This window comes from Chiloscyllium punctatum, chromosome 13, assembly GCF_047496795.1.
Source record: "Chiloscyllium punctatum isolate Juve2018m chromosome 13, sChiPun1.3, whole genome shotgun sequence".
In the NCBI taxonomy this organism is placed as follows: Eukaryota; Metazoa; Chordata; class Chondrichthyes; order Orectolobiformes; family Hemiscylliidae; genus Chiloscyllium; species Chiloscyllium punctatum.
In genome coordinates, this window is record NC_092751.1 from 83,885,136 (window position 1) to 83,904,422 (window position 19,287).

Here is a 19,287-nt window from a genome sequence, read left to right on the forward strand (position 1 = left end):
GGGTGGGGTTGCTTTGGGGGGAGGGGGTGGGGTTGCTTTGGGGAGTGAGGGTGGGGGAGGGGTGGGGATGGTTTTGGGAGTGAGGGTGGGGGTGGTTTGGGGAGTGAGGGTGGGGGTGGTTTGGGGAGTGAGGGTGGGGGTGGTTTGGGGAGTGAGGGTGGGTGTTGGGGGTGGGGGTGGGGGTGGGGCTGGTTTAGGGGGTGGGGCTGGGGGAAGGGGGCCAGGCTGGTTTGGGACCTGCTGAACATGGGCTTTGCCCCCTGGTCCCTGTTGCCCAGGCAACGCTATGCTCCATTGACTGGCGGCTGCTGATGACGCCGCTAACCTTCACCTATCAGAACAAAGACTGAGGCACGTGACCGGCCTGTGGCCTGCTGCATTCTGGGTATTGTGGTGCGGTCCGCGGCGCATGCGCAAAGTCTCCCAAAGAAGTTTCCGGAAAGAAGCGGCGGAAAAGGAGTGCGCAGCAACCGGCGCCGGAGCGGTGAGTCCCTGCTGGGGGCAGAGGGTCAGAGACCATTCCACCATACCCCACCCCGATGGTCTGGGGAGAGAGAGAGAGACATCAACCAACCCCTTCCCCCCGGGGGGGAGGGGGGAGAGAGAGAAGAGAGAGATTAGCCCCCCTTTCCCCCCCCCCCCCCCGGGGAACATATTAACCCCCCCCCGGGGGACATATTAACCCCCTCCCCCCCCTCCCCCCCCCCGGGGGACATATTAACCCCCTCCCCCCCCTCCCCCCCTCCCCCCCCCCCCGGGGGACATATTAACCCCTCCCCTTCCCCGCTGGGGGAGAGATTAACCCCTCCCCCTTCTTTCTCCCCCCCCCCCCCCCGGGGGACAGATTAACCCTTCCACCTGGGGGGGGGGGGGGGGGGGGGAATGGATTAACCCCTCCCCCCTGGGGGGGTAGAGATTAACCCTTCCCCCTAGGGGGAGATGGATTAATCCCTCCCCTGGGGGGGGGGGATTAATCCCTCCCCTGGGGGGGGGGGATTAACCCCTCCCTCAGGAGAGGATGTTTCTCCCCACCCCCCAGGTGAGAGAGAGAGAGATTGTTTGCCCCCCACCCCCCAGGTGTGAGAGAGTTTTTCCACCCCCATCCCTCCGCATCACACTGTGAACCCCCCCCCCACCCTCCACCCCCCACCCTCCACCAGACCCAGAGAGGGGGAAAGGACAGTGTGTCAATCACACTGTGACTCCCCCAGTCCCAGTAGGGGGAAGAATTTAGTGATATGTATGTGAACCTCTTATACACAGCAAGGAACAGTGCTGTGGTTTCTGCGGCAAAACTTGTTGAATGCTAACCTCACATCTATTGTTCATCAGCCTGAAATCCCAGTGTAACGTAGACCCACTAATACTGCTTGGGTACTTGATGAAGTTTGTCAAATTCCCTCTTATCTGTTCTTAGAATTTGGCATTTCATTTTCTCTGCTGCTGCTAATCCTTTTCTTTTACTCGTGGAATGACAGGATTGTAGTTGTATGATGGTGTCTCTGCATTGCATCATGTAGTTATTGTTCTGAGCTCACCAGTGAATGCTACTCTAATGAGGCAGGATCAAACTGGTTGTCTCTTGCATCATGTTTTTGTGTTGAGGTTATCTTGAGTTGAATATGAAAGCTGAATCGTTTCTTCACTTGATATTGTTGTATCCTTGCTGTGTTATCCTAACTCGGAAGCAAGTGTTTTGAAAGGTTGTTTTCTTTAATATATTGCACTGATTTTTAGACTTTTTATATTTTAGAAAGACCAATGCTTCACTATTTTATTCACTTGACACCGAGTAGGCATTGCAGCCATTCTGTGCAAAGTGAGATCTTACAAAAATAACAGTTACTCTAGTTTTAGAGGATTTCTGATCAGGTTAGTGGGATAAATGTTGTTTGTGTAGTAGTCTGGCCTTGAACATCCACGCGCATCATTTGAGCTGACACCCAGACCCATGATTTAGCACCATTTGCATAAAACAAGACAAAATCAGCTTTGCGGTTGATTTAAAAAAAATAGACTGCAGAAAGATATCAGTGGGCTACACAAATGGGTGGGATAGTAACAAATGGAATTTGCACAGCAAATGGTATTTGGCTTAAGTGTAAAGCAACCAAGGAGTGATTACTGAAAGATTCATGAAGATGACAGGATAGATAAGATACAAGAAAAGAAATTGCTGGAGAAACTCAGCAGCATCTGTGAAAGAAAACAGTTAATGCTTCAAGTCCAGTGATCCTTCTTTAGAACAGGTTATGAGGGATCTAGATAGAATGGGTCTCTTAAATTGAATTGCATCAGCTTTGTTATCGCATGTACTCATTTGATTACACTACAGTACATTCATAGATACAACGGTACTCGATTGAGTTCATAGAAAACAAGCATGAGGGAAGTAAAGAAATAAATAGTCTGGTGTTGTAGGTGATAGGAATAAATTAGGAAAATGAAATGGTTAGAATATCAGTCCTTCCGACCCTGTCCGTGCCGGCACCGAGCCTCCACCACTGGACCACCACTTCAGGGATCATCACCACACTGACTCCACTGAAACCATAGTCGTCCCACAGCCAAGTCTCTTTAGCTCCGTTGTTACATCAGGCCACCACAAGGCATGGGTCCCATTTGGGCTGCAGATGTTGCATTGTCGGTATTGCCATCTTCAGGAGACAGCTGCTGCCATCTCTGATAGAAAAAGCTTTGCTGCAGCTGACCCCAAACACCAGCAGCACAAAACTGTAGCTGACCGTGACGCAGGGAGAATGGCTGTGGCAGCAGCAGCAGCGGGGTCACTGACCCTAATGCAGGGAGAATGACCCTGCTGCTGCTGCTGCCACTGACCCTAATGCAGGGAGAATGACCCTGCTGCTGGTGCCACTGGCCCTAATGCAGGGAGAATGACCCTGCTGCTGCTGCCACTGACCGTAATGCAGGGAGAATGACCCTGCTGCTGCTGCTGCCACTGACCCTAATGCAGGGAGAATAACCCTAATGCAGGGAGAATGACCCTGCTGCTGGTGCCACTGGCCCTAATGCAGGGAGAATGACCCTGCTGCTGCTGCCACTGACCCTAATGCAGGGAGAATGACCCTAATGCAGGGAGAATGACCCTGCTGCTGGTGCCACTGACCCTAATGCAGGGAGAATGACCCTAATGCAGGGGGAATGACCCCACTGCTGCTGCTGCCACTGACCCTGACGCAGGGAGAATGACCCCGCTGCTGCTGCTGCCACTGACCCTGACGCAGGGAGAATGACCCCGCTGCTGCTGCTGCCACTGACCCTGACGCAGGGAGAATGACCCCGCTGCTGCTGCCACTGACCCTGACGCAGGGAGAATGACCCCGCTGCTGCTGCCACTGACCCTGACGCAGGGAGAATGACCCCGCTGCTGCTGCTGCCACTGACCCTAATGCAGGGGGAATGACCCCACTGCTGCTGCTGCCACTGACCCTGACGCAGGGAGAATGACCCCGCTGCTGCTGCTGCTGCTGCTGCTGCCACTGACCCTGATGCAGGGAGAATGACCCCGCTGCTGCTGCCACTGACCCTGACGCAGGGAGAATGACCCCGCTGCTGCTGCCGCCATTGGCCCTGAATGCTGGGAGAACGCACTTAGTGCCACCACCTCCGATCCCTGGGAAAAGCTACAACTGCCGATTGGCATGCAGCTCTCTCTCTCTCGCTGCCTCACCAGTGCTGCCAACCAACCCGCCACAGAAAAGAAGAAAACAAAATACCGAAAGTAAAGGAAAATAAAGTGAAAGAAAAGTGCAAGTAAATCAAAGAAGGAAAGCAGGTGGGAGCAGTTGGGCCCCGAATAAGAGCCCGCACTTAGCCTTGTTACTCCACCACTATCTTGCACCTGATTTAAGGTGTCTGTAACCAGGGGGCATTAATTTAAGGGAGACTAAGTGATGTTGAGCATACATGAGAGGGAATGTTATTATCAGAGGATGATGGAACGTCTAAAATTCACAGTCTGAAAGGATGATTGCAGTAGAAACCCTCTCAACACTGAAAAACTGCTTGGAGATTTACGTGAAGTTACATCACCTACAAAACCACAGATGAGGGCTGGGAAGTGAGATTAGGCTGGATGGTGACTTGCAGGATAGGACAACACAGTGGGCTCCTGCTATTTCTGTGAATGCTTGTTGCAACACAGCAGTCCCTGAGTACTGTCCAAGATGCAAACATATTCCATCCCCAACCCAGCCCCATCACAATTCCTCCAGTTCATAGGCGATAGTCTTACCAAGTGAGGCACCCTGCTAGTTTTACTGGAACAAGTAAATATTTTGTAATGATATCAGGGTATTGTATTCAATGATCTACTGTATCACATTTCTGTTGTTCTGACTTTTGTCTCTAACTGTCTCTCTCTATACCTTGAAATGATGAACCTCCCATTTTGCCTTTTGTTCAGCAGCTGCAGGCTTCTCAAGGCTCAAGCTCAGCATTACTGCCATCTGATTTAACTTGCTGCCATTTTGTTTGGCTGCTTGCAGTAAAGGGGGTCATTTATCATCTGGCTTTCCCAATTCGTTTGAATATTCTTTCAAAATTACATGGTTTTATGAATGATGCAATTATAAATGTTTATTTGTAACTGTCCAACAACAGGGAAATAGACAGCTGATCTCCTGTAATCAAGCAAGGTGATGAAACAAGCTATGATCAGAGGAGATGTCACACTTCTGTCAAGGAATAAATATTTTCAGTTAGTTAGAGCTGGGTTAGTGCAGTAACTAAGAATCCAGTAACTTACTGAACTCTCTGGTTCCTGTTCTCCTCATCAGAGAGTCTCTAACATGGAGTTTTTGAAGAGTAGTTCAGAAATATTGCTCACTAAAAGTGTGACGTGCCTGCAACATTTAACAGGTCTCTTTGCTTTCTCAACAGTTCCAATCAGCATTACTTGCTGAGACATCATGTTGGCAGCAAGGTTCACTTGCCTGAGGCCTATTCTCACCCAAGGAGGTCCAGCATGGAGGAGCTATAACCTGAAAAGTACACAGTGGCTTCTGCAGCCCAAACAAGTGAGGTTGTTTGTCATTAAACAAGGTTGATGTGATACAGTAATAGTGAATATGCTCTGTCCACTTCAGTACGTATGAAACTCGGGCAATGCCTCTATTAAAGAAAGCTGGAGAAGGTGGTGTACCCATGACATTGGCTATAACAGGATAGATAAGACTGGATTAAAACCCATGATTCTCCTGTGGTGGTTTCTCAACCCACGCATGAAACATTACTTTGAATCCAGCATGTGTGCCCACTTCATATTTCTCATGTATGCTGACACCTCTGAACTGTAACCTCACTACCAATGATCTCAGCTGTTTTTCTAAGACTAAGTAACTGATTTCAGATCTTGTTACAAATGCTATTCCCCACCACAGCTACAGTCCATCTCCCTGGCCAGTTTGCTGTCTCAGTCCCACAGTTATTTTAATAGGGTTCTGTATCCACTTGTTTGGTCCTCTTCCAATGATAGTTAAGGTAGTTAACTAGAGTGGATTTCTGTCGGCTAAGTTAACTGGCTTCGTAGAGATATTGCAAACGTTGTACACAGGTATTAGTTAAAGACTGCAGTCATTGCTGGCTATAAGTCCAGAATTAATAACTTTCATAATCAACACAGTTACTAATATCAAAGTTGAGATGTTTCTTGAGCCTGTCTATTTATTTATCAATGTGTCACTCTAACTCCACTGTGTCTTTTCCACTTCACAAGACTTAACTACTGAACTAGTAATAACCACCTTTCCTGTTCCAGAATTATGCCACCAAGTCGCGTGTTAATGTACGACGGACAAAAACAATGCGTGAAAAGATGAAGGAAGCAGTGTTGAGCCCTTCACTGGAAACTGCAGCAAGATGTAAGACTATGTTTCAAGAGTTTGTCTTTGTGTGAACAGATTTACAGTTTATGAGCAAAATGGTGTTTGATGCAATTGGAAAATGCTGCATTGTGAAAGAAATATACTTATGATAGCCTGACACTCAAATATGGAAGGTTTGAGTTAAAAAGAAAGGCTGGATAGGTTAGGACTTCTTTAACTAGAGCATAGGAGGTGGAGAGGTGACCGTAGAAGTTTATAAAATAATAAGGGGTATAGAAAGGGTTAACGGTAGTTGTCTTTTCCCTAGGATGGAGAATTTCAAGATTGGGGACACATCTTTAAGGTGAGAGGAGAGAGATTTAAAAAAGATATGAGGGGCAGTTATTTTACATAAATTTAAGGTGAAGGGTGGAAGGTATAGGGGAAATGTCAGGGGTGGGTTCTTTACCCAGAGAGTAGTGGGGGCATGGAATGCGCTGCCCGTGGGAGTGGTAGAGTCAGAATCATTGGCGACCTTTAAGCGGCATTTGGATAGGTACATGGATGGGTGCTTAATCTAGGTTAGAAGTTCGGCACAACATCGTGGGCCGAAAGGCCTGTTCTGTGCTGTATTGTTCTATGTTCTATGTACACAAGGCTGTTTGCATGTGGAAGGAGCCTCCTGACAAAATGGTGGATGTGGTAATAGTTACAAATAAGTACATGAATAGGAAAGGTTTGGAGGGATATGGGCCAGGAGCAGGCAGGTGGAACTAGTTTAGTTTGGGATTATGTTTGGCATGGACTGGTTGGACTGAAGGCTCTGTTTCCATGCTGTATGACTGAGTTACAATAATTATTCATTCCTGTCTGGCATAAAAATAAAATAGGGAAAGGTGGCCCAACCATGGCTGAAAAGGAAAATTAAGGATAGTGTTGGATCCAAGAAGAAGCAGACAAATCAGCTAAAGTATGCAGCAGACCTGAGAAGTGGGAGCAGTTTAGGTTTTAACAAAGGGATTAAGAGAGAGGAAGTGAAGTTCGAGAGTAAGCTTGCAGGGAACATCTGAACAGTTGTTTGAATGAGTGAAGTAAAACAGATTAGTGCAGACAGATGTAGAGACTTTGCTATCAGAAACAAGGAAGTTACAAGGTGGAGCAAAGAGCTGGCAAATCAAGTAAATCAAATATTCTAGGTGTACCTTCACAAGGAAGAACACCAGTAACATCCCAAAAATGTCAGGGAATACATGGTCTAGTTAGAGGGAGAAACTGATGAAAATTAGTACAACAATGGTGTTTAGGAAATTGTTGGGATTAAAGATTGATAAATCCTGAGGATAATCTCCGTTCCAGAACACTTGAGGAAGTCGCCCAGGAATCGTGAATGCATTAGTTATTTTTCAAGATATTTTAGAAACTGGAATAGTTCCCATGGTTTAGAGGGTTGCTAATGTAACCCCACTGTTTATAAATAAAGTAAGAAAGGAGAAAACAACTGGAATTATAGACAAGTGGCAATGGATTGGTGGTGGGGAGAGGGGTGTGTGTGTGTGTGTGTGTGAGACCCAATTATTTTTATGCAACTGTCACTGAGAAGGCACAGGCAGGTGCAGAAGGTTGTGAAGAAGGGAACTGGTAAGTTGGCCTTCACAATGAGAGGATTCAAACACAGGAGCAGACATATCTTGCCGCAATTGTATAGGGAATTGGTAAGACCATGCATGGAGTATTGTGGGCAGTTTTGCTGTACTTATTTGAGAAAGGATGTTGTGGCTGTGGAGTACATCCTGGGATGACAGAACTGATGCATGAAGAGACCCTGGATCAGTTGAATTACATTCACTGGCGTTTAGAAAAATGAGTGGGAATTTCATCGAAACATATAAAATTCAAACAGGTCTTGATATGGTAAATCCAGGAAGGATGTTTCCAATGTTCAGGGAATCTGGAAACTAGGAGTCACAGTCTTAGGATGTGGCATAAACATTTTAGGGCTGTAATGAGAAATTTCTTCACCCAGCAAGTGGTGAGCTTATGGAAATCTGTGCCACAGAAAGCAATTAACGCCAAACCATTGAGCGTTTTTAAGGAGTTTGATATGGTTCTTGGGACTAAAGTGATCAGAGTTTGGAGATCTACAGAACAGAATTGCTATCAGAAACAAGGAAGTTACAAGGTGGAGCAAAGAGCTGGCAGATCAAGTAAATCAAATATTCTGGGTGTACCTTCACAAGGAGCCATGATCCTGTTGAATGTTGGAGTAAGTTCTAAGCGTCAAATGACCTGTTTTCTTTCTTTGTTATTCTGAGAGTTCTGACACTAACATTGACAGAGTGATGGTATCCCTGTCTCTGGGCCAAACAATCCAAGTTCAAGTTCTATTGGACAAGTTGATTCAAACTATTTATAAGAATAAAGCTTGTCAGCAATTAAATAATCCTCTCACTACAATCTTTGTATATCCATTGTAATCTCCTCTGTACTTGTTCTGCACTGCTGTGACCATTTCTCCTCTTCAGCTTTCTCCTCCACTTGTCAGTTATTCCTGCACCCTTTTTCCTCCGTATATCCTCACTTCAAAGCTACCTCATCTATTTCACACACATTTTCTTCATGAGGTGAGATCCTTACTTTGTCCCAGTACTACTTGCAGTCAATAGTCTTTTAAAATCTGACCTGAACAGGTCATCAATCTTCCTAATTTATTTCATTCCCATTCTAGTTTTATCACATTTTGAGATGTTGGAAATTTTTCATTTGTGTTTCTCAATTTTAAGTACGTGCCATCATTCTGAACATTGCAATCTGATGAATGTGTTAAATGAAGCTGTTCTTTCTGTTCCCTATGAAGTACTCTCTGGTTAGCTGCATTATAAAGCTTTCTCTATTCTGTTTCTATCATATGTTTTAGCAAATCTGACATCAATAATATCATGGTGACCCTCGTGTAAATTGGCTCATTTAAATCTGTATTATGTATATTATTCTGTGGATTAGTATCCATAGGAGCCAAGCAGCCTCGTTATCAGGGATTGTCTCAAATCTGCATTTAATATGTGTAAAAGACTTAACTCGCACACTGTGTTACCTGATGTGCTTACTAGATCTTTTGATTCTACTAATATTCATTTAGTTTGTAATGCAGCATATTCTAACACGTTGTGTTTCAGTCGACTCCACAGGAAGATTGTTTGTAGCTGGAGGAGCAGCTGTGGGTCTTGGAGCACTTTGTTACTATGGACTGGGTATGTCCAACGAGATTGGAGTCATTGAGAAAGCTGTGTAAGTATGTAACTGTGAGCATTTGTAGAGAACGATAGAACAGTTTGTTACAAATTTAGACTAAGCTTTTGAGAATGTTCATTTCAGATCATTGGAATATTCATCTATATGTAACATTCAGGGTAGATAAGTTAGCATTCCATTTTCACCAAATGGCAAAGATTTTAGTTTAAATTGGACTACTTTGGTTAAAAGTAATGCGTGTTTGCACTGAATTGCCATAGAATTTTACCAACCTATTTGAGTTGTTTGGTGACACTGGCTGACCAGTCACCATTTATTTCCTGTCCCTAGTTGCCCTTGAGAACGTGTTGGTGAGCTGCCTTTTTGAATAGCTATAGTCCATATGCTGTAGGTAGACCTATAATGCCCTTGGGGAGGGAATTCCAGGATTTTAATCCAGCAATATATTTCCAAGCCAGGATGGTGAGTGGATTGAAGGGGAACTTGCAGTTGGTGGTGTTTCCAAGTATCTGCCACCCTTGATCTTCAAGATGGAAGTGGTCATGGAAGGTGCTGTGTAAGATCTTTGGTGAATTTCTGCAGGGCATCTTGAAGATAATACACACTGCTGCGACTGAGCATTGGTGGAGGAGGGAATGGATGTGGTGCTAATCAAGTGGGCTGTTTTGTTCTGAATGGTGACAAGTTTCTTGAGTTGCTGGAGCTTCACCGTGTGTAAGAAAGTGGGGAGTATTCTATCACAATCCTGACTTGTACCTTGTAGATGGTGGGCAGGCTTTAGAGAGTCAGGATGTGAGTTACTCACTGCAGAATTCCTAATCCCTGATCTGTTCTTGTAGCTGTTGCATTTATATGGCAACTCCAGTTGTTTCTGGTCAATGGCAGCTCTAAGGATGTTGACAGTGGGGAATTCAGTGATAGCAACTTTGAATGTAAAGGGTTGATGGTTACATTGTCTCTTATTGGTGATTGTCATTGCCTGGCATTTGTGTGGTGCGAATGTTACTTGCCACTTGTCAGCCCAAGCCTAGATATTGTTCAGATTTTATTGCATTTGGAGCTGGACTGCTTCAGTATTGTTAGTAGGATATTGGCCCACAGTGCTCATGAATAAAACAGAATGACTCTGTAGTGACAACCTCTGGTGCAGAAGTTTGTTATTTTAAACTGTTTCATTTGAAAGTGATTTCACATCACGTTGCCTTGCTACTTAAGATAAACAAAATAGAATTGACGTTTTCAGAAAAAGAATTCCTGAATCAGGAATCAGAGACAAAAGTAAAATTAACAGTATATTTCCTAACAAAGCAAATAATTAGAAGTTGATCCATGCTCACAATAGAGTTGAGTACTAAAAGTAGTAATTTTTGGGTTTGTAATTTGTAGCATTGGTAGTTATTACTTATGGACCATACTGAGTAACTATGACTGCCTGATAGTTAGTGAAGAGGAAACTGTGGGTGCTGAAGCCAAGTTGGAGCACCTGGTACTACTGTAATTCTGATCAGCTCACTGAACAGTGTTGGAACTTGGGGCCTCTTTAGACTACTTGATCCAATGTGCTTTTGTGTTCAAGGTGGAGAAATATTTGGACTTAGTCATAGCACTAACCTGATAATATATCCCACAGTATTTGGCCACAATATGTGAAGGACAGGATCCGTTCCACATACATGTACTTTTCAGGAGGTATAGGACTCACAGCTCTGTCAGCTGTAGCGATCAGCAGATCACCAGCAATCATGAATCTCATGATGAAGAATTCCTTTCTGGTAAGTTGTTGAAAAAGTCATGGACATCACTTTGTAAAGCTTCCATGATGATGATTTACTGATGTTTGCTTAAACACTTCCAAAGGTATTTCATTGAGCCATTTTTTAAAAAAATAGAATCTCTACAGTGTGGAAACAGGCCATTTGGCACAACAAGTCTACACTGACCCTCCGAAGAGTATCCCACCCTGACCCATTCCCCTACCCTATTATTCTATATTTACTCCTGACTAATGAACCCAACCTATGCATCCCTGGACACAATTGTCAGGTTAGCATGGCCAGTCCACCTAACCTGCACATCTTTTGGACAGTGGGAGGAAACTGAAGCCACGTGGAGGAAACCCGCACAGACACAGAGAATGTGTGAACTCCACACAGACGGTTGCCTGAGGCTGGAGTTGAACCCGGGTCCCTGGTGCTGTGAGGCAGCGGTGCTAGCCACTGTACCACTTTCTTGAAGATTTTAAAAAATCTTCCCTCCAGGAAGGGATTGTTGCAAACCAATTTTTAATATTTTTTTATATTAGTGAGTGTAAGGAATAATTCATTCTCTCAGGATTGTACTAAACAAGTCAATTCAAGTTAGTTTGGAAATATTTTCCTAGTTTTGTTTTTTGTCATATTGACAAGACTTTACCCTGACTGTGTAACACCATCATCGACTTTACCAGTTTCCTTATCTCCCCTCACTCCCCCAATCTCATCCCAGGTCTAACATTCCAACTCGGCACCACCATCTTGAATTATCCTACCTGTCCATCTTCCTTCCCACCTATTCGTTCCACCCTTCCCTCTGACCTATCACCATCACCCTTAATCTGCATCTACCTATCCCAGCCTTCCCAGCTGTCTCCTCCACCCTCCTATTTATCTTTCAGTTCCACTGTTTCCCCCCAATTCTTGATGAAGGGCTTATGCCGAAACCAACTCTCCTCCTCAGATGCTGCCTGACCTGTTGTGCTTTTCCAGTGCCACACGTTTCGACTGTGTGACTTGTCCTGCAATCAAAGTAAACCCTTCTCACAGCCGAAAGTCTTAATTTACAACAGTCCTGAGTTTTATCGAGTTCATAATATCCATGAATATATTGCCTGATGTTAGCAGTAGAATTTGTGCTGGAAGTTAAAGGTTGGCCAAATAGATTTCTTACAGGAAATCAAGCCTGTTATCAGAGCGAAGCTTGGTTTTACTTTGAGTCAAGGAATGTAACTCCGACTGGTGCTGTGCCCTGTCCCCCATGGGGAATCTTGAGACATTGTTTCAAGTTCCTTCATTGGGCTGTTGTTGACTTATCATTATAATCTAGCTGCAATGAATTTAAATTTTGATCTTAATACTTGTTTGGCAACCGAGCAGTATAAATGTAGAGGATATTATCTTTAATAGGAATGACCTGTGTACTCGTGCTTGAGATGCGTATTAGCAAGTTTCTGTTTTTAATGAGTTCATTAATAATTTAAATGTTTTTTAAAGTAATTTGTATGCTCTAAATTTTGATTTGACAGTAACTTGGAGAAAGACTTTGATTTAAACTGCCCACCAACAGCATTACCTTAGTAATTTTATCCTGAAAAGGTAACTAAGAAAGTAGCCAGATCAGGCTACTGTTGGTTCATTCTGCAGGTTGGCCTGTGTGTTGCATTTGTCTCCTCCTGAAGTTTACTGATTCCCTTTTCTCTCTGTTAACAGGCAATAGGAGCATCATTTGCAGCGATGATAGGAGCAGGTGTTTTGGTGAGATCTATACCGTATGAGGAAGGGCTGAATTCTAAACACTTAGCCTGGGTACTGCATTCGGGTGAGAACTGTGCAAACTTTTTGATTTAACATAACTGGTTAACATATGAAATTCTTATGCCTGGCATTTTAACATAAACAAAGTACAGCATCAGAATATCATTACAATTTAGTTATTTTCAAATACCTCAAACTGAATGTAGGCTTAAATGCTAAAATAGCAAAATAGAGTTTTATTAATCCATGATTGTATTTCTGTTCAGGTGTGATGGGAGCTATGGTTGCTCCAATGGTCCTCCTTGGTGGCCCCATCCTAATGAGAGCTGCCTGGTACACAGTAGGGATTGTGGGTGGTCTCTCCACTGTGGCTATGTGTGCCCCCAGTGAAAAGTTCCTGCACATTGGTGGACCATTGGCTGTTGGTCTGGGATTAGTTTTTGCTTCCTCTATAGGTAAGAAACTTTGGTAAAAGACTGTGCATTGTTTGAAGTTTTCATCTATTTTTGAGAGTGTACTCATTTGTAAATGTGTATGTGCATTTTTAGGCTCTGTATTCCTGCCTCCTAGCTCTGCGTTTGGTGCTGGTCTGTATTCTGTGGCTGTCTATGGAGGCCTGGTTCTTTTTGGCATGTTCCTGTTGTATGATACCCAAAAGGTGATCAAACGAGCAGAGATGTACCCAGTGTATGGTGTTCGGAAATTTGATCCTATTAATGCGTAAGTATTAGATTTGCTTTCTTGGTTGTTCTTTTACAGAGGAATAAAGGAAGGGACTTGTAATTACATGATTAGATTAGATTACTTACAGTATGGAAACAGGCACTTTGGCCAAACAAGTCCACACCGACCCTCCGAAGAGCAACCCACCCAGACCCATTCCCCTACATTTACTCCTTCACCTAACACTTCGGGCAGTTTACATGGCCAATTCACCTAACCTGCACATTTTTGGACTCCCTCGCAGACACAGGGAGAATGTGCAAACTCCACACAGACAGTTGCCTGAGGCGGGAATTGAACCCGGGTCTCTGGTGCTGTGAGGCATCAGTGCTAACCACTGTGCCACCGTGCCGCCCTAAATTGTATAGTACCTTTATTACCTGGAAAGTATTTTCCAAAAATAGGAAAGTGCATCTGATATCTACTTGCTGTACTTTTGTAGGTAAGCGCAATAGGTTTCAACCCCGCAGTGTGATTAATGAATATATCATCTGTGTTGGCAGTAAAGTTTTAGGGATAGTTAAAGTCACCACTCTCTCATTAAAATTACCACCAGTTGTTGCTCTTTAGCCTGGGAATCGCCATGCCTCAGGTGAGGGGAGAGGTTGAGAATTGGTGACCTTGTTTGGTATGGGAATTGAACCTGTGCTTTTGGCATCACTGTGTATTGCAAACCAGCAATCCAGCCACCTGAGCGAAATGACTCATGTGACGGATAACAGTTGGCCAGATCACCTTAACAACTCTTCAGCTTGAGTGACTTCATGGGATTAGATTGGGATTTCTTCCAATTAAAATTGGGAAGAATGCAAACACCTTCACGAGACTGAAATTCCTACCAAATACTGCATATCTTCACCACTATTGACTCCACCCTGTCAAATCTTTCAAGCTGAGTTTTCTCAACCTTGGCACCCTATTTAATCCTGGTTCACTGACATCTGTAATCTGTTACATCTGTAAAACTTGAGCACATTTCAAACTCTTCCCATATGCAAAATGAAGGCAATTCCTGTTCACCCTCTTCCATGTGGTTGCTAACCTACGTTGGCCTCAAACATGAATGAGAATTTTAATATCATGGTGTTAAAGGGTCAAAGTGCTTCAGTGACCTTAATTTCCCTGTCTCTATAATTGCTAACTCTGCACTCTTTCAATTTTGAAGTCATTTTAACATCCTTTTACAGGATGCAGGTATCACCTTGGTATTCCAGAAACTAGCAGATGTTTCTTTAGCTGCCTAAGCTGTAAGCACTAAAATTTCCTCATAATACTTTTCCTCTTCACCGTCTGGCACTCCTGATTAAGATATACCTTAAAAATCACATCTCTGACCAAGATTTGTTTGTCACCTCTTGTACTATCACTTTTGATTTGGTCTGTATTTATCTGATTTTGTTGTGATGTATTTGCTCAGGATGTGATACATTAAGGGCGCTGAATACACATTGTATAACTATAAATGTTTTGAACTCAGTTGACAATGTCTCAATCATTAGTTTTGAGAAAAATTGTTTTTCAGGAGCTTCGGTCCCTTGATTAAGGTTGTCATTTTACTACTTGTGCTTGAATTCGCTCTCGGACGTATCTGTTACTTAATGCTGGCTGACAGTTTCACTGCCCTTCGGATCCGATAGCACATTCGATTACTTAATAATCCAGTAAATTGATGGTTAGAAACAATAGACCCATTTTGATTATAATTCACAAGGATCATTAACAGTGACAAAGGCATCTTTGAGGATTAATGCAAGTTATAACACTGCTTCCCACTGGCTGGATTGGCTCCAATGCATCTAAATCTACTTTGTTAGCAACTCCAAGTGTTCCAGGAAGATTCTGAGAACTGCTTTAAAGGCCTCCATTTTTTCCCCAAAAAAAAGCTTCATGTTTTTGCAGTTGCCATAAATCAGTAACTTTCTCTCTGAGTGATTGGCCCATATCTCCTAGCACCTATTCCGTATTCCTGAGATCCATACATCCCAAATTTCATGGTCGTTGTGGTTGAGCAGTCTAGCCCAATCAAGAGGCATGTGGAGGCAGTCAGCCACTCTGAGCCTGATATCAGACAGTCTTAGGGTCAAACTATCAGAATCGATGTAATGAATTGTAGCTGCACAATCCAATACTACCAAGCTAAGTTTCATAACCATGCCGTCTGGCTGAGAGCACCTAGACTCTAACATGCTGATAAAGTTAATGGATGGAGAGAAGTGGCATTCTTCTCTATTCAGCAGTGAGGTTTCTGAATAATGTGCATACTTCCACTGTCTTTTAAACATCTTGACTGTGCGAATTGATAGAAACAGATGGTCTGAATCATCCCCAAGATAATGATATGCTGAATACAATAGATCTTGCCATTTGTCTAAATCATGTTTTCTTCATTGATAATCAATACAGAAAATATAGTACAGGCATAGACTGAGAGGAAGTATTTGATGAGGACTGAAGATTAGATTAGATTCCCTACAGTGTGGAAACAGGCCCTTCAGCCCAACAGTCCATACCAACCCTCCAAACAGTAACTTACTCAGACCTACTTCCCTCAGACTAATACACCCAATGCTATGGGCAATTTACCAAGGCCAATTGACCTGACCTGCACATCATCTTTGGACTGTGGGAGGAAACTGGAGCACCCAGAGGAAACCCACACAGACATGGGGAAAATGTGCAAACTCCACACAGACAGTCGCCCGAGGCTGGAATCGAACCTGGGTCCCTGGTGCTGTGAGGCAGCAGTACTAACCACTGAGCCAGCGTGCCGCCCCGTGAAGGACGTCTTTCTACTGTTAAATTGCAGGGTGCACTATGCTAAGTGCTCGAGGAGTGTATTGGAGAGTATAGGTGTAAAAACTGATCCTGCATAATGTCACCCAGCAGCTTCAGTCTTTCAGCACATTTGCAAGTCACTTGTGGGCTGTGTGCTAATGGGTGACTTGTTCTCAGTGGCAAAGTGACAGTCTTTACATGCAATGCCAAGCAGCTGGGTTAATCAACAATAGCACAACCAAGGTCAATCTCAGCCTCCATCTGATCTACGTGCATTGTTTCTTAAGTTGGTTGAGTTGTGAGGGGCTCCACCCTGATTGTGCTTTAACTGGGGTCTAGGGACCTGTCAGTAGCTCAGCGTGTCAATGTGATCTGTACTTTAACACTGGCAAAACAAAGTACTTCATACAAAGATTAATCAAATGTGTTTCTTTCTAGATGTATGGGGATTTATATGGATACATTAAATATCTTCATTCGAGTAGCAGCTATTCTGTCAAACAGTGGCACTGGCAGGAAGAAGTGATGAAAAGAAGACTGGTTGATTGGAGAGTAGATTCACAAAATCCTGAGTTCAAAGTGGATAAGTTACTGAATCATCACTGGGTTGTACCGGCTAATCAGTGCCAAGCATAAATCCTCTGCTGAAACAAGTCGCATTAAAGGGACAATGGCTTAACACAGCGATTTTTTTTTTTTTTTGCATCTCCTTTGTTTTCTGTGAAAAATAAAATCACAGTCATAATTGGGTAGATGGGGTTCTGTGTAGGTCTGTGTGCACAGAGAGATGATCTTTATATTTTCAAGACTTGAAAGCCATTTCCATGCACTTTCAAAGATAACTTGCATTTGAAAAAAAAACTTTGTTGTTTCTGTTTAATAAAAATGCAACTGCAACTAATAATTGGAACATTGGAGGGAATCTAATCTTTTCATCTCGGTGCAGTGTGGAAACTGGCCCTTCGGCCCAACAAGTCCACGCTGACCCTCCGAAGAGCGACCCACCCAGACCCATTCTGCTACATTCACCCCTGACTAATGCACCGAACACTACAGGTAATTTAGCATAGCCAATTCACCTAACCTGCACATCTTTGGACTGTGGGAGGAAACCGGAGCACCCGGAGGAAACCCACGCAGACACTGGGAGAATGTGCAAACTCTACACACAGTCACCCAAAGCTGGAATTAAACCTGGGTTCCCTGGCACTGTGAGGCAGCAGTGCTAACCACTGGACCATGGAATAAACCTTCCAGAGGTGGCTGTGTTGTGGCTGAAACATAACAGCATAGTTGTGTAGTGAATGGGAAACCTTGAGCTGAAAAGCTGTGCACGACCAGTCTAAGCTTTAAAAATGCATTTGCCTGTACGTTTCAGAAGGTCATTAAGTACAGCAAAACTCTAGATCCACAGCACTGTGTTTGACACATAAAGATGTTTCCTTCCGTACAGGGCACTAGTGAATTTTTTTTCTACTAAAAATTGGCAATGGCTACTTGCTTGTCGTAATGTCAGCTTTTCATTCCCAATTGGTGGCTCAGTGGTTAGCACTGCTGCCTCAGCACCAGGGACCGGAGTTCAATTCAACTCTTAGACAAGTGTCTGTGTGGAGTTGGCACATGCTCTTCATGTTTGCATGGGTTTCCTCTGGGTGCTCCAGTCCCAAGATATGCAGGCTAGGTGGATTGGCCATGCTAAATTGCCCTGTAGTGTTCAGAAATATATGTAGGTTGGGTACGTTCGCTTTGGAAAATTTAGGGTTACAGGGAAAGGGTAGTGGCATTGATTTGGGTGAGATGCTGTTTGGAGGGTCAGTCTGTACTTGTTTGACCGAATAGCCTGTTTCTACACTGCATGGATTCGATAGAAAAATTTTGTCTTCTGTCATGGTGAGACTTGACCCCTATCTCCAAGATATTAGTCTGAGCCTCTGGATTAAAGGTCTTATAACTGCACTTGCGAAAAAAACAGGGTAATCTGAAAGAATTGGCTTGGTGAAAAGGGAAGTCGTGTATAGCTAGTCTGTCAGAATTTACAAAAGGAGTAAAATGTGCTCTGAATAAAGGAGATCTTTATTCATGGATTGTACTTGGTCAAATGCCTTTTGGAAATCCAAGTTCTCCACACAATAACATTGTGTAAAGTGGGAGCCTATGGCATTGTGAGTAAGATGCAGGATGGCTGGAAGATTGGTTTCTAGCAGGAAACTGTACAGAAATGGATCTTTACCAGATTGGAGGGTTATGACAAGTGCAGTCTTGCAGGAATCAGTGTTGGTCCTCAACAGTTTACGATTTATATCAGGGACTTAGATGAGAGGATTGAAACGTGGTGACTAAGTTTGATGACAAAAAGATAAATAGCAAAGTATGTTTTGAAAATGACTCCAGGAGTGATATAGTTTGGTTAAGGTTAAATGGGTGTGATTTTGGCAGAAAGAATAAAATGCAAAGTATTATTTAAATGACAAACGACTGCAGTCGTTTGAGACGGAGTAGCATCAAGGTGTTCTCCCTGGGGAGGTGATAGCTGAATGGTACTATTGTGAGACGAATGGTCTGGAAACTTCACCTTGTGCTCTGAGAGACTGGGTTCAAATCCTCCCAAGACAAATGGTTGAATTTGAGTTCAAGAAAATGGGTTTCTGAATTCCACCTATGATGGCTGCTTATCAGGGGAAAAACCCATGTTTCGTTAATGTGCTTTAGTGAAGGCTGCTATCCTGACTTGTCAACTGTATTTGACTCCAGAGCCACAGCAATGTCATTGGCTCTCAACTGCACTCTGAAAACTACTAGCAAACTACTCACTGTGATTAGTACAAGTGAAGTCTCAAAAAAAACCGACCAACAGCAGTAGTTCATTGCCACTATCAGGAAAAACTTGGGATTTGAGTGTGACTAATTGCACATCCCATGAGTGATTTTCTTTTTAAAAGTACAGCCAGTGATTAAGTTCAATTCCTCTCCTAATAAACAATACCAAAGAATTAAACATAAAAGCCAAGAGTGTTAAACAGTTGGTAAGACCCTGAGTCTTGAGTAGCGTTGACACCCGTGTTGAAATTCCATTCTGTGTCCACCATGAGTGCAGTTAGATGACACTTTTAAAGTTAGGGTTCACCGTTTTAGGATAGACAGCAGGAAATTTATTTCTCTCGTTGAGTTATGAAACTTGGAATTCTGCCTGTGGAGGTGGGGATAGA

The 19,287-nt window shown here is 43.6% G+C and overlaps 1 protein-coding gene across 1 annotated transcript; it reads left to right on the top strand.

The window, feature by feature from the left end:
* The first annotated feature begins 378 nt into the window (after positions 1-378).
* On the top strand, positions 379-16,991 carry ghitm (growth hormone inducible transmembrane protein). The gene is made up of 9 exons (XM_072583019.1): positions 379-484; positions 4,903-5,039; positions 5,780-5,882; positions 8,999-9,110; positions 10,705-10,846; positions 12,539-12,647; positions 12,850-13,038; positions 13,132-13,303; positions 16,520-16,991. Exons 2-9 carry the CDS (start codon positions 4,932-4,934, stop codon positions 16,605-16,607), a joined length of 1,023 nt encoding a protein of 340 aa, XP_072439120.1. The 5' UTR covers positions 379-484; positions 4,903-4,931; the 3' UTR covers positions 16,608-16,991.
* The last annotated feature ends 2,296 nt before the right edge of the window (positions 16,992-19,287 follow it).